Source organism: Colletotrichum paranaense (genome assembly GCF_030867605.1).
Source record: "Colletotrichum paranaense strain IMI 384185 chromosome Unknown Scaffold_4.1, whole genome shotgun sequence".
In the NCBI taxonomy this organism is placed as follows: domain Eukaryota; kingdom Fungi; phylum Ascomycota; class Sordariomycetes; order Glomerellales; family Glomerellaceae; genus Colletotrichum; species Colletotrichum paranaense.
The window spans coordinates 3,526,901-3,552,776 of NW_026848962.1; the positions used below are offsets into that span (position 1 = coordinate 3,526,901).

Consider the following 25,876-nt stretch of genomic DNA (forward strand, 5'->3'; position numbering starts at 1 on the left):
TCGTGTAAAGGCCTTCCTCTCTCATCAGGTGAGTGACGCCCATATTCGCTTGGGGCAGTAGCTATTTTCTTTCGAGAACGAACCCGTCCGACTGAAGTACTGGAGTTGCCTACGGAGAGTGGGCTCGATTCCGACAACAATCCCACAGTATCATAGAGCGGGCTAGGACAGAGAAGACAGCCGTTTCTTCCGTCAATAGTACAGTCATCTCTAACATCAAAGTCTCACGATTTTCAAGTACTGGCGAACCCTGGCTCTATTGAAATGTCTTGATGCAACGTTGGGTATCGGCGCAACGGTGCCGGAAGATGTATTTCGCCGGCAATGTGACGTCTAGGTGGATACAGATCCTCTAACACCGCTAAGCTAGCGATAAGCTAGCGATAACAGAAAAAGTTCCCGGACCGAGTCTGCGTACTGGGTTTGGACGTCCTCTTCAGCATTACAAGCCCGTCACGACCTTCCAGATAGCAATTGAGCTATGACTTCACACTCTCTAGTGTATTAGTTCAATTCTTGATTTCGGCTGTATCTATTGTCCATTTCCACAACCGCCAATACGCACACGAAAGCGGCTATGACCGACCCCCTCCTCACAAGCCTTTGCGCAATCTGCCACATCGAGCCCCCCAAATACAAGTGCCCGCGATGCACCCTCCAAACCTGCTCCCTGACCTGCACGAAGCGCCACAAGTCCTGGTCCCAGTGTAACGGCATTCGCGACGCGACGGCCTACGTCCCGCCCTCGAAGCTAAAGACCGCCGCGGGCGTCGACCACGACTTCAACTTTCTTTCAGGCATCGAGCGCGCCGTCCAGCGTTCCGAAAAGGAGATTATCGAGGAGCGGCACCTCCTGAAACCCGAGGACCTGCGGCCGGTCGAGGTGCGCAGCGTGCAGTGGAAGACGGGCCGCGATGGGCGCAAGAAGAGAGTCATGGTCACCGAGGTCCTGCGGGGGGGCAGCGGCACAGGAGGCGCGCGGTATGAGGCGCTCTCCAGCATACCCTTCAAGAAGAGGTTGGCTACTTTTGGGATCCTGCTGAAGCGTGCGCCGGTGGGAATGGTTAGACAGAAGGAGAACGGGACCAACTTCAGCAAAGCCTCTGGCAGAATCAATTGGCAGATTGAATGGCTTCTCACTTCGTTCACAGACACCAAGACACCATCACAACAGCAGGAGAGCGTGAGGAACACCGATACAACAACGATAAAGAGGGTACTAGCAAAGGCACTTGACGACGTGCCGCTTTACAAGGCCTTCGTCGCGGGGCAGAAATCGTTCAACGACGAGCAGACCAGAAAGGAACAGCAACGACAGCAACCACCGGACGACGACGACGACGAGACTCAGGAAGCCAATACTCACATCGGCGGCCCCGGCCGAAACAAGAAGCGCCGCAAGAACCAACACAAACCAGGCCAGTCCATCGCCACGGCCCAAGACACGGAGACGGGAGCCTGGCATCCCGGCCGATTCTTCATGCAGTCCGCTCCGCGCAGTACCTGGGCTTCTCACACCGGCGTCCAGCCATTCACGGGCACAACGGAGGAGGAAGAGGCGCAAAAGACGAGGTACAGGTTCTACGTCGCGGGTACGACCTCCGCGGCGACGGCAGCCACGGGCAAGACGGTCGTCCACCCTGTGGAGGCAACGACGCCCCTCGGCGAGGCCCTGCGCGACATGACGGTGCCGGAGTTCCCTACAGTCTACGTAGTTGAAGCTGGAGCGGCCCTACCGGCGACCTTACTCCCGGAACCGAAGCCGATGCGCCTCATTCCCAAACGGAAGCACGAGAGCAACGGTAGAAGGGCAGACGGCGGCGGCAAGGCCAAGAGACTTCGCAAGAACCTGGAAGATGGCGAGCTGTCGAGTGACGGGGACGACAGTGGTGGTGACCTTGCCGACGCCGACGTTGATAGGTTCGCGGCCGCCGTCGACCAGATCATTGCCGAGCAAAGTCTGGGCGAGGAAGAAGACGACAGCACAACGAGTAGCTCCGGCTCATCGGATTCGGAGAGCGATGAAGGGGTCAGCGCCAGTCTCGCTGCCAAGTTGGCACTGTTGAAGAAGAGAGCGGCGTGAGATGGACCATTGTACAATATCACCTTATACGTAGAAGACCATGATACCCTCGAGGCCCTGCATATAGCCTTTGTACATCAATGACGTGCAATAAACAATATATTTGCGGCACTATCAAATACTGTTCCCGTGGTGTAAGCATCAAGAGTTGGGAAGACATAACAGACGCCAGCTTTTTTTGGGGGGGGGGTGGTCTTTGATTTCCCAGAGATATCACAGAGTATGGATCGCGACACCGTTAACATCAAGTCACTATAGCCAGGCGTAACCAACATCACGAGGGCGCCTTGCATCATCACTTGCTAGGTTCAACAGAATGGCGGAAAAATGTGTTGCTACTTTTGGACAGACGTTGCCCCCAACTACCTCACCACCACCATTTTACGGCCAAATGCCTACGATGTGCCTATGATGGCCACCAAAACCACATTGGATATCAGTCCGTCAAGTCATTACGTCCCTTGTGTAAAGCCATTTGTATCATCAAACCATTGTTAATTGCTGTCCGAAAATCGACAGCCCAGAACTCGTTGTGCCTGATTGACCCTCGAGAAAAATTCCGAATCGTCCGTATTCCCACACCTCATCTTCCCTGTCCATTTCACTAATGTGCCCGTCACAACCGTGTCGTGTCAAGTCGAAATTGGTAGAAGGCGAGGATGAATCCGGATGTCGAAACCAAGATTATGGGTCCAGACGGGTATTTACCGCAACTTAGAAAAGCAAGTACATCGTCATCTGAGCGAAAGGCGCTTAGATGAACATGGCGGCAAAGCCAGCGGCAGCCAGGAAGCCGGCAACCGGGACAGCAGTCTGCTTGGCCTAGAGAAAGATGTTAGTATTGCGTGTAGAGTAAGGTAGACAGGCAAGTAGGAACTTACAAGGCCGCTGGAGCTGGAGCTGGCAGCGGTGCCAGTGGCAGAACCGGAAGCAGAGCCAGAGCCGCCAGTGGTGGTGGTGGTACCAGTAGCCTCGCTAGCCTGGCTGGAGAGAGCGCTGGAAGCCTCGCCTCCAGTGAGGGAGGAAAGGACAGTGGTCGAGCCGATGGTGGAGGTGATAACGCTGCCATCAGAGGTGATGGTGCTAACAATAGGCTCGGTAGTGACAGCGGTCTGGGGAAGGGAGGTGGCACCAGGGACACCGCCAACACCGAAGAGGGTGGTCTCGCCAGTGGAGGTGATGGTGGACTCGCCGCTGGTAATGACAGTGGTGAAGGTGGAGGTGGAAACCGGGCTAGGGGTCGCAGACTCGCCGCCACCAGAGGCAGCACCGGTGAGGGTGGTAACACCAAGGAGGGTGGTGAGAGTGCTGCCACCAGAGGTGATCTCAGAGAAGATCGAGGAAACGACCGGAACAGCGGTGGCAGTGACGGTGCCAGTAGGCTGAGTGACAGTGGCACCAGGGATAACGGTGACAACGACACCGGCCTCTGATACGGTTGTTAGTGGTTTCAAGTCAAGCTTGAGATTGCTGGGAAGAGCAGAACTTACGGCGGCAGAGCTCAATGCCAGAGGCGACAGCGGCCTCAGCATCAGAAGACTGAGCGCAGCTCTGGAAAGAGCAGTCGCGAATGCCATAGGCGAAGTTAGGGTTGCGGCAGAGGCAGGCGTTGTCGCCAGCGGTGCAGCCCAGGTCAGAGGCGAGACCCTGCATGGCGGAGATACAGCCAGTCTGTTGATCGAGTTAGAATCACATATGATTCAAGACGGTAAAGAATGAGCATCTGAGAATGGAAGTCCATGTGACTGGATTTTCCATGTTCACAGTTGAGGGAGGAAATCTACTTACGCCACAGGCGCCCTGAGCCATGGCACCAGAAAGAAGGCCAGCACCGAGGATGATGGAAGACTTCATTGTGAATGATTGTTGATGGGTTCTGTAAGACTGGAGAAGAGTAAGTCGTTTGCGAGAACAAAGTCGGCAATGAAGGACCTGGAGGTGGAATATCAGCAGAGCTCGGATTTTCGCAATCGAATCAGAATAGAAATAAGATAAAAGCGTGAGGAGAGGTAATCCGCAAAAGCAGTCAATGAACAAAATTACCTGGTGACAAAGAGCGTGCGTGGGCTTGGAAAGAAAGCCTAAAAGATTGTTTGCGATGGTGAAGAACGGAAAAGGTGGTGTGGTGAAAAGGGAAGAGAGACAACTTTGTGGGTGGGTGGAAGGGGAAAAAGAAGGCCACGAGATGGTGAGTGGCAGGTGGTGAAGGAAATGAGTGTTACGCAAATTTGGGAAGCTGCGCCTGGGGGAAGATGTGGTGTAACTGGGGAAAGAACGAGGCAGGTCCAAGGTCGCACAAGACGAGTAAACAAACTGACAGTGAAATGTTGGTGTTCCGTTTTTCGTGTGCTTGAAAACTGAACAGGCAGGTGGAAATCCGAAGCAAGCAGCTTGCGGCAGCGCAAAAAAAAAAAATGATGAAGGCTCGTGATATCAGAGATATCGGGGATATATCAACTTACCTACGATTGATATTGATGTCAAAGCTGTCGAGGCTGTTGGAAGTGTGCTTCAGAGTATTTCGCAGTGGTGGAGCGAAAGTGTGTGATGATGTGAGGTGACGATGGAAGAGTGTTGGTGGAGAGAAGTTGGTGGTTACTCGAGGTGAGGTGAGGTGAGGTGAGGTGTCTCGGTGGATAGGGGAGATATTATTCGAGAGTGCCGAATCGAGGTAGGTAGGTAAACAATTGAAATGTCACGTGGAGCGCTGAGTATTAGAGTAGAGTACCTTAATTGAAGGACAGAGGGCAGGAACGCGGAAGGTAAAGGGAGTGCCTTCCCGTTTATAAGTCAATCGGGAGAAGAAGGTGCGGGATGGCAGTTGGGCACGACGTGCGAACTCGGGGCCGTGCCTTCCTACCTACGTATGGATACTTGGCTACGTCGCTACCTACCCTGTAGACCTGAATTCATGGGCAGGCCTTATTTCATAGCCACCACCTATTCGATTTTCGAACCATTGGACAAGGTACCTTAACTTGGCCTGGCCGACGGGAACCCGGCCTTAGCATGCAGAGCATCTGCGGTGAACTGCGAGGTGGGCTTTCCCGTCGATCAACGTTGGATTGTTTGATACCCAGATTTTTGGAGAACCATGTCATTTCGGCTGCCCCAACTTTAGTCGGCTTTGCCTCTCACGCTTGTCCTGACGTTGACATGCCGCTAGCCAGCAAATGAGAAGCCACCCGAAGCTAAGATGTTCAAGTCGATGTGGGTATCTGATGTGGAATTCATCTATCTTCCAGGCTAGTACTGCAGCAAAAGTGGCGCCAGGTTGGTGTTTACAGCTCAAGCTCGGCCCCAAGCGGTGGAAGCTCTCTCGTTGCTCCACGCCCGTTGCCGGCAACTCCAGCACCAAAAGTCAACGCAAGAAAAAATCCTGCTTGGATCCTAAGCCACAAACCCAAAGCTGCATCCTCTTGTACTTACCGAGACCCGAAAGTTGTCGGCCCGGTGGCTGGAATCTCAGCTAAGACCGACCACGCTTGCATGCTCATGTTGTGAGGCAAGCTGAATTCTCTTTGTGAACAGCGAGTCGCGCGCAAACAGCCAGAAGAGTGAAATTAGCTCCCGGCAAAGTGCCCCTCGAGTAAATTGTAATATCCCAAGAAACCAATCTTGGGGGCCAGCGCGGGCTAGATCTCGCAACGAGATGAGAGATGCGACCTACTTTCGGGGTTGAAATGCGATGTTGACCAGGATATGCTTGATGTAACCCTCCTGCCGCCGCCTGCAAGCGTCTACGAATACAGAGTACTCCGTACCTCACCTCCCCTCAGTCGGGAGGTTTAACCCCCGTCCCAAGCTCTCAGGTTCCAGTAAGTAAAGAAACGACCTAGTGCCATGTGGTATCGTTCGGCCTGAGCTCTGACGCACTTTTGACTCCATCCCTTCCGCTGCAACGCTGTCAAACACTGCCAAACTAAGGCAAGAAGGCTGGGGGACGTGCGAATCTGCAGGCTAAGGCAACGGATGCGATGTCAAGTAAAAAAAAAAAACACCTTCCTGGTGGAACCGTACCCAGCAACCAGAACCTCTATCTACATCACCACAGTATGTATGGGTCCATGGATGATGGGAGGCTCTACCGCTACCTCTTTCCTTATCGGAAGCCTGGGTTCACAATTCAAGCGAACTGCGAGACATGGGAAGGGGGGCTGTTTGCTGATTCCGAACCCTGCCTCCCAAGATACCCATGCCAACCTGCTTTTTGCAGCACTAACAAGGCAGGAGGCAAGGTCTGTTTCTCAATGCGACAATCAAGCTTCTGGGGCCAGAAATGAGGGACAGGAAACAGGGACTTGGGGTGGAAAGCTCGAAACAAATTCCGGGGCTCCCAAAAGCGAGGAAGCTGGGAGGTAGCCGGAGAAGCTCGCATTTACCTCATTGTAAGGTACAGTACGAATACATGTGCGACGCGCAAGCCAACGTAGTCTGTATCTGCCACGTGAAGCTGACTTCGGTCATCTTGCATCATGATGGCCTTGATTTGGGCGGAGTACACCGTCCGACGCTTGGCCTCTCGTCATGCTAGAAAGAGGCAGCCGGAAGTCGGCAGCATGATAGCTTCTACATTGACCGTTAGTGACGAAGGTTGACAGCAGAAGAAAAATCATCGTGGGCAGACAGATCCCGCCGGGCCATTGGTGACTGAGGGGGGAGTTGCAGTCAGTTACGGCTGGAAACAAGGAAAAAAAAGTGCTAGCTGGCAAGGTCTGGGGCGGACGTGGTTGCGTGGCTATCGCAGTACCAAGAGGGATGAGGTCAATCGAATGCACATCGACGCGTCCGATTCGCCAATGACCCCGGGAGCCCTCTGTTGTGGCGCCGTGGCGCTCCACTCTGTGTACTCGAATATTTGATTGGGCAGGTTCGGCAAAAAGGGAAAGGACGGGGAGGGAAGGAGACAGGGGTTGAGCTTTCTACCTTATGCCTGGGGGGTTCGGGGATTCAGAGTCAATTCCCACATACCAACGACTTCTCCCACACTTTCTTTCTCCATCATTCATCTGTTCATGCTTTTGCGCCGGATGCTACAAGACACTCAATTGCTTCCCTTTTGTGCCAGAACTCGTCGTGAGCTAAATTATGGCCCATAAACTATGTTACTGTTCTCCTCTGACAAGGATTGACTCGTCTGACGTCGGAGCGCATATCGAACTCCCAAAGCAAGCTCTTCTGCCATCGAAAACGACCAACATGTCTATTGTCATGGTGACCGCGAGCTTCCACACTTTGCACCACACTACCTCTCAATAGAGCATCGGCGGCGTGGTGGGACCTGGAGATCAGTACCCTTCTGCGCAGTAGCCTCAAGACCAGCTCTGCATCGCTCTACATCGCCCTTTGAGCGTCGGCACACCCGTCAGGTCCCCGTCCCACCAACACCGCCATTCGCTTCCCCAACGTTACGCTCCCGCCCTGGCTCACGCCAGGGGCTGGTCGTTGCCAAGGCCCTTGGTCGAATCTTGTCGGCACTGGACCCATCCCTCAGCTTGCCAAGGGTTGGTCCCGCATCCAGAGGCAGCCCCCCTTACTCGATGAGCTTTTTCCAACTTTCCACGCTAGGCCACCCACAGTGGTTGACCTTGAGGAGAGAAACAAGCAAATCTCTGCTACTAGCCAACCGCTGCGGGGAGGGGAGGTCGCGTCAAGAGACAGGACGGGGGTAGCAATCTCGTGGTAGACGTTCCGAGACATTAGAGATGAAGCACCCAGATTTCACGCTGGTCTGCGCGCATCGCAATCAGATTAGGTCGACCAACGATGGGGTGAGAGCTTGAGATCGGTCAACCGGAAAGTCGGCTCTCAAGGTTGAACACGTCCTTGTCGCGCTATTGCTGGACCGGCCGCTTTCTGGAGCCACGATGAGAAAAGCTTCTGACGTATTACCCTTCGATGGCTGATCCACAAAACACCTTATCGCCGCGACTCACCTGACGACGGCCCGAACAGTCGAACTACACCAGCCACCCACTTGACGGACTTTCAAAGAGGCGTCACGGCCTCACCCGGGGATCTTGACCGAGTGTCCTTCTCGATCTATCAGAAAAAGTTCAGTGCCTTTTGCAGATTCTGCGTGTCGGTGCTGGCAATCGCAACTGGATTCCATCAAAGCCCCTGTCATCCGGACTTTGCTCTCTTGGAAGCGAATGTGGAACGCGGATTAAGAGAACGTGACATCCCTGCCGACTCGTGAACCACTGACAATCCATGCGGTGATCGGTGCGTTCCCCCTCCAATGCCTGCCTCGCGAAACGCGCACCATCCGTGCCCTTCCATCCAAACACCTCCTCGAATATTTAGGTCTTCAATCACCAGGTCACCTACGTAGGCAGACAGCCGCCCCCGCCCCTTTCTCGTGTCATGTAGAAGGGAGTCAACGTTGTGTTGTCTGTCGAGTGGCATGATGCGGGTAGCCGAGAATAGTGTGAAACAAACAAGAAAATAGCAAAACTGCGACGCCGCCAAGAGCAGCACCACGGTGCCGTGAGGGCAAATATCACGAGAGTTGCAACATGGCCAAGGCCCGAGATTCTCAGCCGATGGCCGTAGGAATTCCCGCTTGCTTTCTGGCACACGTGTGCATTTGCTTCTGTGTAGGTAGTTGAGAAGAGAAGGCCAGTCTACTTGTGGGAACTGTTGACATTGTTGAACATTTGTGGAGGGGCCGAAGACTTTCTCTGGTGTTTTCACAAGAAAGACCATCGCAATGGGAATAGCAACGATCAATTTCCCCATCATACCCGTCACTCTGCCTTCATCATTATGCCCAGTAGAGTACATACATTCGGCAAAAGATCGACGAGATGAATGGTCTCAGCCTGAGGGGAAAAAACACAAACCGCGACTCCGCGAACGAATCAGTGTCGGCCCATCTGTCTTCGACCCATTCCATCGGGCCGCGCGTAGGTGTGTGGATGAATAACCAATTCGACTGGAAGCACAATAGCGATGGACCATCATTACGGTATCATCACTCTTGTGACGAGCAAAAAGCCGTTTGTTCGCTTCGACTGATGCCTACACGATCCGCACCATGCGACCCGTCCCCGCGGCCACGACCTTCATTTCGTCAACTTCCAATGACCATTTGCTTACATGGGGCCAACGTGTACACAGGTACGCATACGTGTGTAAGTGTAAGAGAGAGAGTGTGTGTGGCAGCCTTGCACAGCTGAGAGGCCAGACACATAGCTGATGTTGTCATGATCGGCTCCGGCATGTTTTCCCCGCGCGCATGCGTTTGTCTAGGCTCATAGCACAACGTACGGGAACCCGACGCACAAGACGGGACTTGTCATTTGCGGGAGAGAAAGTTCTGGCCCAGCCAATGTCAGCTCATGTTATCTGTCTTATTATACATTGCGGGTATAAGCCGCCTCCTACTGATCGGAAATGGGCCAAACTTTGGGGGAATGCCGAATCAATTGAGTGCGAATTCACTAGATTGCAAGTTCGCAAGTCGCGTAGCTGACGAGTATGAGTAACAATTATACTACTGCCTAAAAGGACTTGTGACCAAACCAAGTTTTCTTCCCAACGCCGTGATCTGTGTGCAACAGTCAAAATCCTAGCATCGGAACCGTCGAGCCCTCTGGGCCGCGGAAGAGCGTCTAAAGACCAGAACCTCTCGTAAGCAGCCCATGCGAGAAAGCAAAAAAGGGCAGCCTTCCCCAGAGCGTTGTACGTCAAAACAGATACCAATGGGGTGTCAATGACCAATACCACCCATGAGCCCGAAACATAAAACTATTACCAGCGTGATCCCATACTGAAATACCCCGAACCCCATAATATGCCATCAACGTGTGTCATCAGCCGTCAAATCCATCACTACTTCATCTACAGTGCTCTTCAGCCGCTGCACATAATGCAGGACTCGGGGTTTTCGATGCTGCCTTGAGGGGAATTAGTAAGTGCCATAGGGAATAGATTTATGTGGGGTAACTTACAGGCAAGCACGGCCTCGGAGTAGATATCTAACTCTCTCTCCTTGCTCTCCTCAGTCTTGTCCTCAGCATCGGGGGTCTTGCTGCCGGAGACGGGCAGCTCCTCAATCTTGAGAGTCTCAGCGGGCTCAGTGGGGAGCGCTCGAGGGCTGTCACCCTCGACGACATCGGCAGTGAAGTTGTCAGGCTTCTGAGCCGGGGCAGTTCTGGGAGGAGGAGGGGTGACGCTGGGGGTAGGGATGCCGTTGTCCTGAGCAGAAGAAGAGTCCTTCTTTGCGTACATGGGCCTGGGGACATTCACGACAGGGGCGGCGACGTGGCCAGGAGGAGGCGCACGCTTCTTGAGAGCCTTGCCGACGGCGGCGTCAGCGATCTTGAGCGCCTCTTGGTCGACGGTGAACTGAATAGGGGCAGAAGCTGCCTGCGTACGCAGGTAGTACATGCCCGTCTTGAGACCAAGCTTCCAACCGGCGAAGTGCATACTGGTGATCTTGCCCATTGTCGGATCCTTCATGTGGATGTTGAGGGACTGAGACTGGTCGATGAAGGCACCACGGTCGGCAGCCATCTGGACAACGGTGCGCTGGGATATCTCCCAGACGGTCTTGTACAGAGCCTTGACCTCAGCGGGAATGTTGGGGATGTTCTGGATAGAACCGTTCTCGGCGATGATACGGTTCTTCATGGCATCGGACCACAGGCCCATGTCGACGAGATCCTTCAACAACCAGGGGTTGACAACCTGGAACTCGCCGGCAAGAACACGACGTTGGTAGATGTTGGAGGTGTAGGGCTCGAAGCACTCGTTGTTGCCCAAGATCTGCGAAGTGGAGGCAGTAGGCATGGGAGCAACGAGCAAACTGTTGCGCACACCGTGCTCCTTGATCTGCTCCTTCAGAGAGTCCCAATCCCAGAGGTCAGAGGGCTTGACGTTCCACATGTCGTACTGGAGGATACCCTGGGAGATAGGGGAGCCCTCGTACGTGGAGTAAGTGCCCTCCTCCTTGGCCAGCTGAACAGACATGGTCAGAGCAGCATGGTAGATGGTCTCGAAGATCTTCTTGTTGAGATCACGGGCCTCAGGAGACTCGAAAGGCATGCGAAGGGCGAGGAAAGCATCAGCAAGACCCTGGACACCAAGACCAATGGGGCGGTGACGCATGTTGCTGTTGCGAGCCTCGGGAACGGGGTAGTGGTTGACATCAATGATCTTGTTCAAGTTGCGGACAACGACCTGAGTGACCTCGTGAAGCTTCTGGAAGTCGTAGACACCATCGTTGTAGTCAACGAAGGTGGGCAGGGCAAGGGAAGCCAAGTTGCAGACAGCGACCTCATCGGGTGCGCAGTACTCGATGATCTCAGTGCACAGGTTGGAGCTGCGGATAGTTCCGAGGTTCTTCTGGTTGCTCTTGCGGTTGGCAGCATCCTTGTAAAGCATGAAGGGGTTGCCAGTCTCGGTCTGAGCCTCGAGGATGGCATACCAAAGCTTCTGGGCCTTGATGGTCTTGCGACCCTTGCCCTCGCGCTCGTACTTCTCGTACAAGGCCTCGAACTCCTCGCCGTAGCAGTCAGCCAGGCCAGGGCACTCATTGGGGCACATGAGGGTCCAGTCGGCGTTCTTCTCGACTCTCTTCATGAACAGATCGGGGATCCAGAGAGCGAGGAAAAGGTCACGGGCACGGACCTCCTCCTTGCCATGGTTCTTGCGCAAGTCCATAAACTCGAAGACGTCGGCGTGCCAGGGCTCAAGGTAAATGGCGAAAGCGCCAGGACGCTTGTTGCCACCCTGGTCGACGTAGCGAGCAGTGTTGTTAAAGACACGAAGCATGGGAATGACACCGTTCGAGGTGCCGTTGGTGCCGGCAATATAGGAGCCAGTTGCACGGATACGGTGAGCGTTGAGACCAATGCCACCAGCCATTTTGGAGATCATGGCGCAGGTCTTGAGGGTGTCGTAGATACCCTCAATAGAGTCTTCCTTCATGTCGACGAGGAAGCATGAAGACAGCTGGCACTGGGGGGTACCAGCGTTGAAGAGTGTGGGGGAGGCGTGGGTGAAGAACTTGCTGGACATGAGGTTGTAGGTCTCGATGACGCGCTCGACGTTATCACCCCAGATGCCGACAGCAACACGCATGATCATGTGCTGGGGTCTCTCGGCAATCTTGCCATCAAGCTTGAGCAGGTATGATCTCTCCAGGGTCTTGAAGCCGAAGTATTGGTAGTTGAAGTCACGGTCATAGACAATGGCAGAGTCGAGCTCTTCCTTGTGTCTCATGACGGCATCGTATGTCTCCTTGGCAATCATGGGAGACGCCCGGTTGTTTCTGGGGTTGACATAGTGGTAGAGGTCGCTAATGACCGAAGACCATTGCTTCTTGGTCTGCTTGTGGAGGTTGGAGACAGCTATGCGGGCAGCGAGGATGGCATAGTCGGGGTGGGTGACAGTCATGTATGCGGCAGTCTCGGCGGCCTGTTCATGAAATTGTTAGCACCCGGTAGAGAGAGGTAGAGGAGAGCAGTGTTTACCAAGTCATCAAGCTGCACTGTCGTGACACCACCGTAAACACCGGAGATAACCTTTTGGGTGATGGCAACCGGGTCAACGTGGTCCATGTCGAGGCCATAGCATAGCCTGGACACTCTGGCAGTAATCTTGTCGAACTGGACGCGCTCCTGGCGCCCGTCTACGCTCAATTAGTATCGTGAGCGACCAATTAACGCGTCTGAGCAGTACATACCGCGCTTCCTCACGAACATGGTGCCTGAGTTCGGCTATGAGATTGTGGGAGACGGGGGGTTTTGGGTCGTCTCGCGGGAGACGTAGGAACACTCGAGAGCAAGAAGATGAAGGTGAATTGCTGTAGAAGAGAGATGGGGTATCAAGAGCACCAAGAATTAGAATTGTAATGGTGCTAGAAGAAGTTGCGTCAAGAGTGTTTGGGTTGTGGGAGGTTGAGAAGAGAATAGCAAGATGCCAGGAGGTGCTGCAGATACTTATGGCAGTGCCAATTCGCGTAGAAACGCGTCTACGGGTCTCAACGCCAAAGTGGACTTTAGCGCGACGAGGTAGGGGGGCAGGGGGGGCACGTCAAGGCATCAATAATAAATTGGCTGGCAAAAGGCCGCAAAAGTGGTTTTCTGGCCTTGTAGGCTAGGCATCTCCGCCCGTGCCCCTCGGTTCACGTTCGCATCCCCGAGCCAACACTTACCTGGGACACAATGGACGACTGTAAAAAGAACGGACAATCTCAATCTCACAGCTGGCAACCACTGGACTTGACTAATGCTATGGTACGTACGCCTGACTGGCTTGGAAATCAAGTCTGACAACAACTCCACTGTGGATGGATTGTTGTTTGTCTCTTCCCATTCTTCTCACTTCCCATCTGACGCGGGTTGCCGCTTGCAACGGAGAGATGACTTCACATTTGTCCCGAGGAACTGTCCTGCTTGGAATGCACTCTGAAACTCTTTAATTGATTTTACTCGCGTCAAACCGATTAGTCGGGTGCAGTGCACGCGTTGACCCCTCATCACCGTTTCAGCGCAGCGATGCGGTGGTGCACTTTAATGGATTTTTCTGTAGGCACTTTACGCGTGCACTGCACGTCGCTTCATGGTGGGGGTTCCACTCCATCACGATGTCACGTGAGAGAGGCCAAAATCAATTAAACAGCCTCAGTGAGATTGAGGCCAAACGACGTCACGACTATATCAATTGGCGTTTTCCTGCCTCGAAGACATGAAATTTTGAAGCTTGAAGACATCATTGCCCATTATCCATGAGAGGATTCTCACCTCTGTTTCTCACCAGAGCACGGCCGCAACAGTTGATTCAACCATTGCATAGAAGCTTTCTGTCATCGCCATCACCCATACTCACAATGGCCACTCCCACAGAGGCCTGTAAGCCGGCATACCAGCCCCGCTATATTGATGTGTGTAACTCACGCTCGTCAAACTTACTCATGATTCAGCGTGATAACCCTCTATTCTTGGTAGATTGGCATCAACTTGGCCGATCCCATCTTCAGAGGTCTGCACCACGGCAAGCAACGGCACCCTAACGACCTTGCCGGTGTCATCTCAAGAGCGAAGGAAGTCGGATGCACCAAGCTGATAGTCACGGGGTCCGACTTCACCAGCTCCAGAGATGCCCTGGATATTGCAAAAGACTACCGTGAGTCAAATAGATGTGCACCTTACGTCAACCTGTCATTGACTTCGCGATAATGCAGCTGGCGTCGTGTATACGACGATCGGAATCCACCCCTGCAGCAGCGCAATCTTCAGCAGCTCGGAAGATGCCGCAGAGGGCATTAACACGGATCCGGACCCCGAGAAGCCGATCTCTGAGCACCACGAGCCGGATCCGAAGAAGACGGAGGCCATCATAGCCGAGCTTCGTGACCTCATCAACGAGTCGACCGCCTCCCACTCCGGCGTCGTCGCCTTTGGGGAGTTCGGGCTCGACTACGACCGCCTGCACTACTGCTCAAAGAAGGTTCAGATCCACGCTTTCGCAGCGCAGCTTGATCTCGTGCTCGAGACGAAGCCTCAGCTGCCCCTTTTCCTACACTCTAGAGCAGCACACGCGGACTTCGTCCAATTACTCAAGGACAAGTTTGGGGACAAGCTCGAGAAGCTGGAAAAGGGCGGCGTTGTGCATAGCTTCACTGGTTCCATGCAGGAAGCCAAGGAGTTGATGGATCTGGGCTTGTACATTGGCATCAATGGGTGCAGTTTCAAGACCGAGGAGAACTGTGAAGTCGTCAAGCAGATCGGCCTGGACAGGATGATGATTGAGACCGATGGCCCTTGGTGCGAAATTAGACCGAGCCATTTCGGCTACAAGTATCTCATTGAGAAAAAGCCGGAGGTTAACGGCACCGCTCAAGATGCTGCCAACGGGACTGCAACCCCAGAAGTCCCAGCTCCGAAGCCTCAGCCCAAGAAGAAGAATCAGAAAAAGGAACCTGAAGTGCCGGAGCGCTTCAAGGTCGTCAAGAAGGAGAAGTGGGAGGAAGGAGCCATGATCAAGGGCCGTAACGAGCCATGCATGATTGAGCGTGTAGCTAAAGCCGTGGCGGGTATTAAGGGAGTCGAGGTTGAGGACATTTGCGAAGCCGCTTGGAGAAATACTGTCAAGGTTTTCGGCGTAGAATAGAGCGTAGAGCACAGCATAGAACAATAGACCACAAGACTTTCGAAAAGAAATCAATTTGGGGGGTATCAATATCATTGAAAGTACACGCGCAACGCAACGACTGCGGCCTACGATAGCCTCCTTTCGGAGAGGATTTCATATGCCAGACCCTTTATGGCCCCTGATCCGGCCATGCCGTACGGCCCCTACTGTGACACCTTCTTCCCCAGTCAACCATCCCGGCACTCGCTCTCCATCTATGATGCCGTTCTCCACAAGCTGCCGTATGCCCGCGAATACATGTGATCCGTGCAATATCAGCTTGACGTTGGGGGCCCAAGTTGACGACTGTGTTCGGGGCCGATCTTCAGCGCCTGACTCAGCTCGAGAGCTGTTGTTAGGAAAAGGATCCTCCATGACAATGTCTACTCGCTCGATACCCAGTCCATCGTCGATTTTGGCTGTATCGCCGAATCTGGCCTGGGCACATAGACGAGCTCTCTTGTAAAACTTTTCGTCTGTCTCAGCGGCGCCAGCTTTCCGTTTGGAGTCCCTCTTTGCCGCCGAAGCCGAGGTGTCATCCGCTGAATCTTCCGACAAAGGCGGTGTTGGTAAGATGGTGTCAAGCGGTGACTCATTCTTCTTCTTGTCGGCATAGATATCCCAACCGCCACCTGCCGCATTCGTTCGGCCAACGCCTCTGGATTGCAACAGCGCATCGAGGTTCTTGGTTGTAATGTTTGTTGGTTTCAGTGTGTATCGTTCCCGCGGTCGAGAAAGCGCCTTCGGTATTCCTTCGACAACCAGGTTGCGGAAGCTTTTAGATTCGCTTGCTCCCAAAGACCCGACTGTCTGAGATTTGGACAAATAGACGAACGGCGAGGCATCTGGAAAGGCGATGAATAACGTCCGTGAGCTGTCGAGATCCGAGTCGGATTGCGTGAGACCAGTTCTGAGTTGAGTCATGCTCGTGCTATAAGGAGACTCGACCATGAAGATGCGCAAGACGGAGAGGGTAAGCCCCTCGGGTCGATGAAAATGAAAATGAGCTTTGACGTCGGGCAATACGTGTGACTGAAGGTTTTGGATGAACGTGGATGGGTGAAACCGGGGAAGGGTCAAAGACGCAGTGTCGACTTCTGGGGCCTGCTCTTCATCATCCACGTATGAAGCCTCTTTGAGAGGCATGATACGATAGGCATTCCATTTCTGCGAGGTGGGGTGGTCTTGAAGGTATTGGGCATCTGCCAGCGCCATTTGGTATAGGGTTAGGCCATGACTCCAATCGCCGTCGGTGATGCGATCAATGATCTCTCGTTTGGACCCTTTCCTGAACTGTAGATCCGCATAGATGGTCCGTAGCTCTTCTACCGATGATGCCGGGGGGTAGAGACCGTCATCATCATCCTCTTCGTCTAGTATAGGCGCGCATAGTGGTACATTCTCATCACTGAGCCATTCGAGGACCAGAGACAGCAAGGATGAACGGGATAAGCGGCCAAGAGCTTTTTGAACGGAAGAGTTGCTGGGCAGTAGTCGTACTGTCGACGACAAGCGTCCTGTAGTTGGGATTGAGAATCGTGCCATGGCCGTCAAAACATTGTGCTTGTGAGGGAAAATCTGGCAGTGTTTTGATGTGTCGCGAGTGCACTGCACTGCACTTTCCTTGTACCTTCGCGGGTGGGGAGGGGGGATACGAAATATCGCGATGCTTGAGCCTCGGAAATGTCGTCAATCACCCCAGTGGCTGAGGCTGAAGTATCTTGAGCGGAGATGGGTTCTGTTATTGGTCGTTGAATCGTTGTAGAGCAAAGACGCGTCGCGTATCCGTACCGTCAAAAGCTCACATGCAATTATGGTGCACGGAGCACATGTTGCATACGGGGTCGGAGGGGCTTACCGCGAACAGGGGGACACGGGCCACAACGGAGGGGCACGGAGCAGTGGCTCTGTGGGCGGCAGACGTTAAGGTTGGGCAAGGGGAGGAAGGCAGTCCGCAGGGACGCTGACAGGATCGGAATGCTTAGGTAGGCAAGGCGAGACGGGTACGGGTTATGGGTGCCCGATCCGACCATGCGTGCCGGCGGGGCCTAAGGTAGAGAAGAGGCCGGCGGCCAAGGCACCCGTGGTACCCAGCCCGGAGCCTGCAAATGACGGGAGCAAGTTGCTTACAGTGGAGGCGTAAGGGTTGTTGACGGCGACATGGACGGCAGGGTTCACGATGTTCTGGGACCGAGATGTGCCTTACCTAAGGTACGGAGTACGTTGCGTAAGCCTGTAAGGTAAGGTATCACACTTGAGATGGTTGGCATCAAACGTGCAAGCCCAGGGCGTGGGCAGCGAGAAAGACATGGGTAAACGGGCAGATTAGCAGCCAGCCAGCGGGGCTGTGGTCCCTCCCTGGCAGACGGCGGTCCTGGTCTGCGCGGTAAAGTCCCTGAAGCCTGAAGTATGTATGTAGAAAGGAATAGGTGCAGGTTGCAGCGGCTGAGAGGCACGATCGGGCCTACTTCCCGAACATGGCCGGTGGCGCTTCCGAGGGTCGGAGGGGTTGGCAGTTGCTTAGAAATTCAGATTTAAGGGTCCTTTCACAAGGACGCACACACTGAAGGATTGTAATAACTAACAAGCTGTGGCACGATGCGATGCCCAGACACGCCAGAGGAAACACGGCAAGGTTGACACCAGAAACCCGCGACCATGCCCAAACGAGACCAGCCGAGTCATGATGGACCCGGGTTCTCATCGTGAGCAACGAATAACGTGGTTGGGGGAAGTCGGGATTTGGGTAATTGGGATTGCTGCTGTCGTGACCGTAGCGCGGGTATTGCATTTACCGCCGGTATTTAGTACCGAAACATTAATAATCTTCCACGAGCGATGCAAGCCACGGCGTAAGTGGACTCATTTGTGCGCACAAAACTTAGAATCTGTGTAATAACGTTTCGTCAGTGGAATGTTTCTGGAACTCAATCCAAGAGAGGCCGCATTGATTGACAGCGTCAGAATTTTCTTCTCACTGCCAGAGATTGAACAATACTCCGTACACGGCACAGCGACATGGAATACAAAACCAAAAACAGATGTCGATCAACTAAAAATGCGACTTGAAGACGTCAATTGCCAACAGCCCGAAAACGAGGGGCGTCGGAACACTGTCAGGCCAGAGATGCGCAATTGCCGCGGGGCTCTCAGAAGATTGGCCAAGCGATGATTCGTTCGCCAGCCATGGGTGAATGATGACGGGTGGATGTGTGCATCAACAACAGTGGAGTGCGGGCTGTGGAGAGGAGCTCAAGATCGAGTGCTCATGCTTCCCGGTCATGGTTCCGGGAGTTGGAAAGGGCGTGCTCGGAAAGAAGGCAGGTTATGAGGATACGGAAATTCGGAATGTCCTATTGCTGTGACTTGGCTGTAATGCCATTCCCGGTTCAATGTAGAAGCTTAGCATATGTTCACTGGGAACCTCGTAGGTGATTGGAGGATGGGACGTCAGATGGGGCACGTCCCCGTTCATCGGCGGGTGGGGGGCTGCACATTGCCCTTGCGGTACCGGGAACCTTCGGACCAAGGCAAAAATAGCGAGGCGCCGGCGGTATTCTGCACATGGGAATGGGTGAGGTGCTAATGGTTCCGGTGTGATGTTTTCCCTCTTGCGTGCGAGACTCAGTGGAAGTGGTGGGAGAGGACGTGGGCGTAGGTAATTAAGCGGCGTCGTGTGTGGGTGGAGGTTCCAGGCCTGGATGGCTAGCATATGCCTGGCCACTCACTCGAGTCTCAGTCCCAAGGAGTCAAGTCTCCCGTCGATGGAACTATCTCCAAGAGGAAGACAAGCGACCAGCCTGCAGCGGTACATAGGTACGCAGCAAGTAACGCAGATGCGTGGGGTGCGGCGCCCTCTTGCAGGGAAATGAACAAGGCCGTCGGCCAATGGTCGGAGCCAACCAGCACCGCGGAGCACCCTTGGGGCATTGGGGCCCTTGGGGCCCTTGGGGGGCCCCTCCCTCGGGGGCACTGAAAGTCGCGCTGTCGGGTAAAGAAGTTGACTAATACTATCCACTCGGTCTGTGTCCGCAACCTGCCTCTCCGAACAAAGGCTTCATTCTCGCCCAATTTGACTCCTCTTCCCCCATCCCATCCACTCCTCTCCCTGAACCACCCAGCAGTCCAGCCAGAGACCGAGACGAACCTCGCACTCGACAACCTAGACAGGCAGACAACCGTTCAAGAGAACATCCGACCAACACCTTCGACCTCGACAGACCATCGCCAGGTCTCGTCTTACATCTACCCGATTCGACGCCAAATTTTGCCCCTCCATCGTCGCCGACTTCACTGCCGAGCAAAAGTTGGAATCGATCCCGGTCCACGAACCGCGCGCATTTAATTCAACTACGTTGGGGGCTTTACAACCAACGCGGCCACAACACCAACCCACTTAACGCCATCGCCGCCGTCCTCGACTCGACCTCAGGGACCCAGTCTTTTACAACCACAAAACAAATCGACACCCTCGTCTCGGAGTCGATTTGAAGGAGCCCTTTTGCTCTCCTGCCTCTCTGTTCTTTGGTTCCAACACCGCCGGCTTCGTACCCGAGAGCCTTCACCGGCTGAGCGACATGTCGCCTTACACAAGCACTGGAGGCGGGCGCGCGCCCAATGTGTCTCGCTACCTGCGTGACTTGAACACCGTCAAGGAGCCCGGTTCCGCCGAGGAGAACTTCACCTTCGAGGACGATCTCGCCATGTTCACAAACACTCAGTTTTTCGACTTCGAGACTGGCCAGCACACCGACTACCAGGCACCGCCCAAGAAGGCCGAGACCGCTACCGTTGCTGAGCCCCAGGCTCCATCCAGCGCCGTCACCGAAGAATTGACCTCTCCCATTGGCGACTTTGGCAATGTCGACTTTTCTCTGCCAGGTAAGAAGATGCTTTCTTCTTGTTTACTTGGGATTCGGTGTACTTCATCCTTTTTGTTCATGTTGAGGCGTATGGGCTTGTGTGGGATTTGGTATGGATTTTTGGTTGTCCATCAAAAGTTCTGACCCAGTCACATCACATCGTCATTCTCACTCATCATTACCATGCTCATCACTCACACCTGACTTTTTTACTTCAACCATCTGCCACGTTACAGACAGCCATGGGCACAATCACCTTAGTATCGGGCGAATGGGAAACGGACGACGATTCACACCGTTCACACATGAGTCAAGTGGCCCCTCTGAACTTTAACCTCCCAGTTCTCATCAGCGATCAGCTCAACTTTCTCTCAGGGTCGCAGCCAAGCGCATGCGACCGCCTTATCACCAGCCTTTCGAACCTGTCCTTTCTTACCCCACCCTGTTCATGCGCAGTCCATGTTTCATTCGGATGTCTTGATTGGGAGAAGCTGCCTGCTCTTATGCAGGTTGCCGGCGTGCGGTGTTGAGGGAGAGCCGCGACTCCAGATTGGAGCTTACAAATTGCCGGGGGATGGTGCAATATCCCGTGACTTTTCGTCATTCATCCTAGCAGGGATGCTTCGACCATCTGGGCAGCCGCCATCCGACACCGATTAAGCAAGTGCTATGGTTGATGGTCTTGTATCTCCAACATTTAGACTCGTCGATGCGGTTGTTCTTTCGATCAAGCGCTATCCGCCCCGTCTTTCCCCTCATTCCACCGTCTCGACGACGCCACGATGCCAGGAACTGATAACTCCTGCCTTGAATCATCCATCTGACCATGAACAATGACAGGCGAATTCAACTTTCACGATTTCACCAACCCCTACCCTGCCTCGGGCGTCCCGCCCTTCGCCGAAGGCCTGGGTAACCTTCAACCTCTCCAGCCTAACCCGCAACCCACCTACGCACCGCCTCCTGTATCTCAGCAGCACAACCACCACTATGCTGCTCCCACGCCTTCTGCCGCCGAGACCAGAACTCCTGAGTCCTTGAACGGAGTCAGCAGGCCCGGCCACAGCTTCGAGGAGCAGTCTCGCGTTGCCGCAGAGGAGGATAAGCGCAGGAGAAACACCGCCGCCAGCGCCAGGTTCCGCATCAAGAAGAAGCAGCGTGAGCAGGCTCTCGAAAAGAGCGCCAAGGAGATGTCGGACAAGGTCTCGGCTTTGGAGCAGCGCATCAACCTTCTCGAAACCGAGAACCGCTGGCTCAAGAACCTCGTCATGGAGAAGAACGAGGGCAGCGAGGACATTGCTTCTATGCTCAAGGAATTCCAGAACAAGCAAACCAAGACGACCGCGACATCTTCGGACTCTCTCAAGGCTGAGGAGGCAAAGTAGAAATGGGAAACCTTTGTCAATATGCGGAGGAGGCACTATACTCTCTCCGACTGACGCCTGTACGCAATGCGTTTCGTGTTCAAGACGTTGGATTTTATTCTAGCACCAAATGGAGTTTGATACCGTGGAGGGACGAAGAGACATGCTGTGGGATGGGAGTCGTGATAGGGGGGGGGGGGGTTGGAGGGGAGATGAACGGGCGGTACTATTGAGCGGCTTGTTTTTACTGATTGGCAACATGTGATGAGATTTTTACATGTATGTATACCTGCACGAACTCATGATCTGGGACGTGATAGAGTATATCACAGCAATGAATTATACGGATGGGTTTATCGACCCTAAAGCTATTGACTAAAGTCAACTCTAAATTATTCTTTGTTCAACCAAAACTCCTAAAGCCCTTGTTCCCTCCCCCAGCGTGTGTGCTCAGGATAGAGTCAAGTTAGAAGGTCTCATCATCTCGCAACTCGAAGGCGTGCTCCCGCGGTCCCCATCAGGTAGAGTTCAACCACCCCAAGCCAGCACAGGCATCCCCTGGCCTCACCTGCTCTTATGCCCATGGATGGATCGGGAGAGAAAGAGCCGCTGCTCGGCTCTACGTTCGTGTTCACTGGTGACCCCCGCGCCTCTCCACTTCACCGCCGACATGCCCCATTGACAAGAAAAGAGTAAGAACTGATGGCCAAGTACGCCACAGACTCGCGGGCCCTTGTCTAGGGCCCAGAGTCAGTCTTGAGGAGGTACGTAGCGCCATGTCTCGCCCATGGGAGGTTTAGTAGGTAGGCTGGAACGGGGATCCGAACATTCGCGGCTTGTTACAGGTACGGTGACCCCATCTGTCCCATGGATCGGACTCTAGACTCCAGTCTCCAGAGAACGATGAAAAACTCGGAACCCGCTAATCCATAACGACATGCCCTCTCCGGAATGTGGTGGGCTGGGTTCAGAGAGAGTAAGACGGATCATAAGGCATGGGATAGGACAGAGCGAGGGCTGACGATGGCGAAACGGAAAATCCTGTCTATCTAGGCCCAAGGGGCGGGCGCGGCGTGGGCGGCCAGGCTCAGAACCAGGTTGGAGGACGAGGATGGCACGGTAGAACAAGACAGGATGCAGACTTTTTGGGTCGAATGGAGACGATTCATTTCTTTGATGCTGGTAACTGTGCAGTGGTTTTACGCAACCACTCGGCCTTACCATCCGAACCCTCGTCGATACTCTAACGGAGTCAAGAGGGGGGAGTCGGGGGAGAGATGGGGATCCTCTTGCTATTGGGAACTACCATAGCACATCCACTTAATCATACAATATCTTTGACAAACTCTTTCCAGGCCTTCTCACGAGTCTCTCCGAATGAGATGAGTCTCACCGAGAGGTACTTCGTGACAGTCGTGGGTGAAGAGACAGGAAAAAAGGGGGGAGTGTCTCTAAGGTGAGTTTTTTTCTGTCTCTCTTCCCAATCCTCACTTTCCAGCCTCGGCCCCGTTCTTCTCCTTCTCCCCCCTGAGCGTAGCAAGTCGAAGCTGGTTCCTCTTACCCAAGATCCTCAGCGTGTTGCGCCTCTCAATTTCCGTCATCTCGCCCCAGTTGCTGATTCGCGACATGGTGCCGTCCTGGTTGACGACCAGGGGGCCGAGGTGGTCCAGCCTGGTCGAGGCGTCGCCGCCGCTCATGTCCAGCGTGATGGTGTTGCTTCCGCTGCTGCTGCTGACGCCCTTGTTATTGTTGTCTCCTCCTCCCACTCCTCCTCCCGCGGAGTTCCCGCCAACAGCAGAAGACGTCCCGTAGCCCTCGGGCAGCGGCGGCAAAGCCAGGGGTCCATCCCGCCGCTGAGCACCAGCGAGGCCCTGATCGTCGCCCTGGGAGTGAGGCTGGCACTGGCTAGAGTCGGCGCCACTGGTGTTGGGACTGGCCTCCGCGGGGGGGTTTGATGTCGTTTTTTTAGGGGCCGGTGACGTGCTTTCCGTGGGGTGGTGCTCTCGGTGGCTACCGGTACCATCGCCGCCGTTCAGTTTCCTCTCTTCTTCACCCTCACCTTGTCCTGCAGCCGACCACATTGTCGTAGACTGAGGGCCCGATGATGTGCTCATCCTGCTCTCGAACGTCAACCTCCTCGTCGACGTCGTCGCGGTGGCGATGGCGGCGGCGGTCAGCGCGGGTGACGGTCCGAATGATTGGCGGGTTGAGAGTCGGAGAGGCGCGTATAGACGTGGGATGTAGCCGAACGGTGGTCTCATTTGGGTAATGTCTTGCGTAAATGGTTTCGTTTCTGGTATGGTAATTGCAGCGAGGGTTTGAGCCTTTGAAAACCGAGGTTGGGGGGCGTTCGAAATTTGGGAGGGTTCGTTGGTGAGTTGTGGTGAGTTTATTGACGATATTCAAAGTGAGAGTGAGGTGGGTCCCCCGCTTGGCGTTGGAGTTGCCAAAAGTATCTGCTAGTAATTTCCAGACCCGGTCGACCTTCTTCCTTCTCTTTTGTCCTGTTTAATCATTCAAGCAGTCCAAACCACCAAATTGCATGGTAAAATCGTCTGCCGCTCTATGCATTCTTTTCTCTATCGCCATTACCGTACTATCTCGTAGTAGCTGGCATTTTTCTAAGCAAAATTTTTTTTTGGCTTGAAATATGGTGGTAAAGAATGTGAGTGAGGATACATCAGCCGTGTGTTATTCTGTCATACACTTGCGGGCGTACCGGCCTACACATCGTAACTTGGTCACATCCCCCCACGCACACAGACGAATATTGCAATTTGGCTACGTTTCATTGAAAGGAAACATTTTGTCTATGTTTATTACTTTATTTTTCACTGAAGGGGAAGGTGGTACATGAACCTCTTCCGATGGCGTGAGCCATACCACCTCCGTCTAGGGCTTATGGCCCGCCTCTAACAAAGACCTAATTCAGAGAGCCTTCCGTTGGGTATCAGGTATTGGCTTGAGCCATAAACTGCCCTCGTGAGAGGGCCTGGAAACTGATTCTATCCTCCTGAACGCCATTGATGCCCGAAATCACTAACAAAGGAGAGAAAGGCATGCAGCTGGCCATTCTTAGCGACGGCTTTCGCCACTTGTACGACGACGGTCGAGACGTCTGACCACCGCACCGAGAACGACCTTGAGGATATTGTCTGCCGTGAGCACGCCGCGGGTACCGTTCTCCCAGGTAACAGTGTCAACCATGTCTCGAAGATCGCCATCGCATCTGCCGACGAGGTCGTCGTCGAGCTCTCGGAGCGCCTCGCGGGCACCAGGCTCATTTCCAACCTGGAAGAATTGCACACCGACCTGATGCATGGGAGCGTCGAGCTTGTCGAGCTTCTTGGCTGCATAGAGGATGGTGGCCTCGACGTCATCGGAGGGGGCGCCGTCAGTGATGACAATGAGGTTGATGGGCTTGACGCTCTCGATGTCGTTCTTCTTGGTCTCGAGGAGCTGAAGATAAGGCTTGAGGATGGCCAGGAGGCGCTGGCCCGTAGGCGTGCAGCCGCGAGGACGAACCGACGTGAAGATGCCCTCGACCGTATCGGCACGACGAATGCCGTAGTAGCCACCCGCGGCTTTACCCTCACGAGGATTTCCACCTGCCTGGGTCTTGTGGTTGAGGAAGTAGAGGTCAACTCCGTCCTCGTCATGCGATGTGCAGATCGGGGCGATGTTGCGGATTACACCCTGGACCTCAGGCCATGAGCGGCCGGACATGGACCCCGAATCGTCAATAACAAAGATGGTGTCGAATGAGGAAAGGAATGCGTAGGGGTCCTCTGGGGTCGAAACGCTCATGCCGGTGCTTGACATGATGGAACCGGCGTTGGATGGGGCTGGCGAGGGGCTTCTAACAGGTCCGCCATTGCTTCCCAGGTAGCCATTCTCTGATGGAGAAGGTGGTGTTACCGAGTAAGCTGGAGGAGCATGGTCGGGGGCTGAAGGCTTATTAGCGCTTTTGGTCTAAGACGGAGGAGTAACGATGGTGTAGGGTAAAGACTCACGATGGGCGGGTTTGACTGCAGGGCTTGAAAAGGGGTTGTTGCTGCCGGGTGTCGTCATGTTCGACTGGGATGCCTGCTTGGACTTGCGAGAAGATGATGACTTGCGGCCAAGCTTCTGCTTGAAGGCCCCGAAGATAGACATGCTGATCTCGGGTTTCTCGCTGGCGGAGTAAGGGTTTGTGGAGGAGAAAGAATCGCCGAGGTAAGGCATTGTGAAGGAGGATTGCTGCTGCCGCAGTGAAGTTGATATAAATGTCAAAGTGGGGCTGGAGCCGTCGGGGAAGGCGATGTATGTGGCTGTTCTTTCTCGAAGGAAAGTTTGCGGTAAAAAGAAAGCTCCGAAAGTTTGACTTGATGGGAAACGCTACTCAATCAATAGTATGGGCCACAAAGGTGTAATATCAAGTTGTC

The 25,876-nt window shown here is 54.1% G+C and overlaps 11 protein-coding genes across 11 annotated transcripts; 3 read left to right on the forward strand and 8 right to left on the reverse strand.

Moving 5' to 3' along the window:
• Positions 1-577: 577 nt before the first annotated feature.
• CPAR01_06151 (HIT zinc finger) lies at positions 578-2,083 on the forward strand (the record flags this gene model as incomplete). The annotated part of the gene is made up of 1 exon (XM_060490425.1): positions 578-2,083. One exon carries the CDS (start codon positions 578-580, stop codon positions 2,081-2,083), a length of 1,506 nt encoding a protein of 501 aa, XP_060351891.1.
• Positions 2,084-2,836: 753 nt separating this feature from the next.
• CPAR01_06152 (CFEM domain-containing protein) lies at positions 2,837-3,937 on the reverse strand (the record flags this gene model as incomplete). Its single annotated transcript, XM_060490426.1, has 4 exons — positions 2,837-2,905; positions 2,965-3,512; positions 3,574-3,754; positions 3,872-3,937. 4 exons carry the CDS (start codon positions 3,935-3,937, stop codon positions 2,837-2,839), a joined length of 864 nt encoding a protein of 287 aa, XP_060351892.1.
• A 4,269-nt stretch (positions 3,938-8,206) lies between these two features.
• Positions 8,207-8,869, reverse strand: CPAR01_06153 (uncharacterized protein; the record flags this gene model as incomplete). Its single annotated transcript, XM_060490427.1, has 1 exon — positions 8,207-8,869. One exon carries the CDS (start codon positions 8,867-8,869, stop codon positions 8,207-8,209), a length of 663 nt encoding a protein of 220 aa, XP_060351893.1.
• A 1,071-nt stretch (positions 8,870-9,940) lies between these two features.
• On the reverse strand, positions 9,941-12,795 carry CPAR01_06154 (ribonucleotide reductase; the record flags this gene model as incomplete). The annotated part of the gene is made up of 4 exons (XM_060490428.1): positions 9,941-9,984; positions 10,039-12,508; positions 12,565-12,722; positions 12,777-12,795. The coding sequence occupies 4 exons, from the start codon at positions 12,793-12,795 to the stop codon at positions 9,941-9,943; spliced, it is 2,691 nt and encodes an 896-aa protein (XP_060351894.1).
• Positions 12,796-13,820: 1,025 nt separating this feature from the next.
• CPAR01_06155 (TatD family hydrolase) lies at positions 13,821-15,205 on the forward strand (the record flags this gene model as incomplete). The annotated part of the gene is made up of 3 exons (XM_060490429.1): positions 13,821-13,976; positions 14,041-14,218; positions 14,277-15,205. The coding sequence occupies 3 exons, from the start codon at positions 13,821-13,823 to the stop codon at positions 15,203-15,205; spliced, it is 1,263 nt and encodes a 420-aa protein (XP_060351895.1).
• A 135-nt stretch (positions 15,206-15,340) lies between these two features.
• Positions 15,341-16,771, reverse strand: CPAR01_06156 (uncharacterized protein; the record flags this gene model as incomplete). The annotated part of the gene is made up of 1 exon (XM_060490430.1): positions 15,341-16,771. One exon carries the CDS (start codon positions 16,769-16,771, stop codon positions 15,341-15,343), a length of 1,431 nt encoding a protein of 476 aa, XP_060351896.1.
• A 1,780-nt stretch (positions 16,772-18,551) lies between these two features.
• On the reverse strand, positions 18,552-18,938 carry CPAR01_06157 (uncharacterized protein; the record flags this gene model as incomplete). The annotated part of the gene is made up of 1 exon (XM_060490431.1): positions 18,552-18,938. One exon carries the CDS (start codon positions 18,936-18,938, stop codon positions 18,552-18,554), a length of 387 nt encoding a protein of 128 aa, XP_060351897.1.
• Positions 18,939-19,803: 865 nt separating this feature from the next.
• Positions 19,804-21,473, forward strand: CPAR01_06158 (basic region leucine zipper; the record flags this gene model as incomplete). Its single annotated transcript, XM_060490432.1, has 2 exons — positions 19,804-20,107; positions 20,929-21,473. The coding sequence occupies 2 exons, from the start codon at positions 19,804-19,806 to the stop codon at positions 21,471-21,473; spliced, it is 849 nt and encodes a 282-aa protein (XP_060351898.1).
• A 458-nt stretch (positions 21,474-21,931) lies between these two features.
• CPAR01_06159 (uncharacterized protein) lies at positions 21,932-22,036 on the reverse strand (the record flags this gene model as incomplete). The annotated part of the gene is made up of 1 exon (XM_060490433.1): positions 21,932-22,036. The coding sequence occupies one exon, from the start codon at positions 22,034-22,036 to the stop codon at positions 21,932-21,934; it is 105 nt and encodes a 34-aa protein (XP_060351899.1).
• A 903-nt stretch (positions 22,037-22,939) lies between these two features.
• CPAR01_06160 (uncharacterized protein) lies at positions 22,940-23,713 on the reverse strand (the record flags this gene model as incomplete). The annotated part of the gene is made up of 1 exon (XM_060490434.1): positions 22,940-23,713. One exon carries the CDS (start codon positions 23,711-23,713, stop codon positions 22,940-22,942), a length of 774 nt encoding a protein of 257 aa, XP_060351900.1.
• Positions 23,714-24,527: 814 nt separating this feature from the next.
• CPAR01_06161 (uncharacterized protein) lies at positions 24,528-25,676 on the reverse strand (the record flags this gene model as incomplete). The annotated part of the gene is made up of 2 exons (XM_060490435.1): positions 24,528-25,399; positions 25,466-25,676. 2 exons carry the CDS (start codon positions 25,674-25,676, stop codon positions 24,528-24,530), a joined length of 1,083 nt encoding a protein of 360 aa, XP_060351901.1.
• Positions 25,677-25,876: the final 200 nt, after the last annotated feature.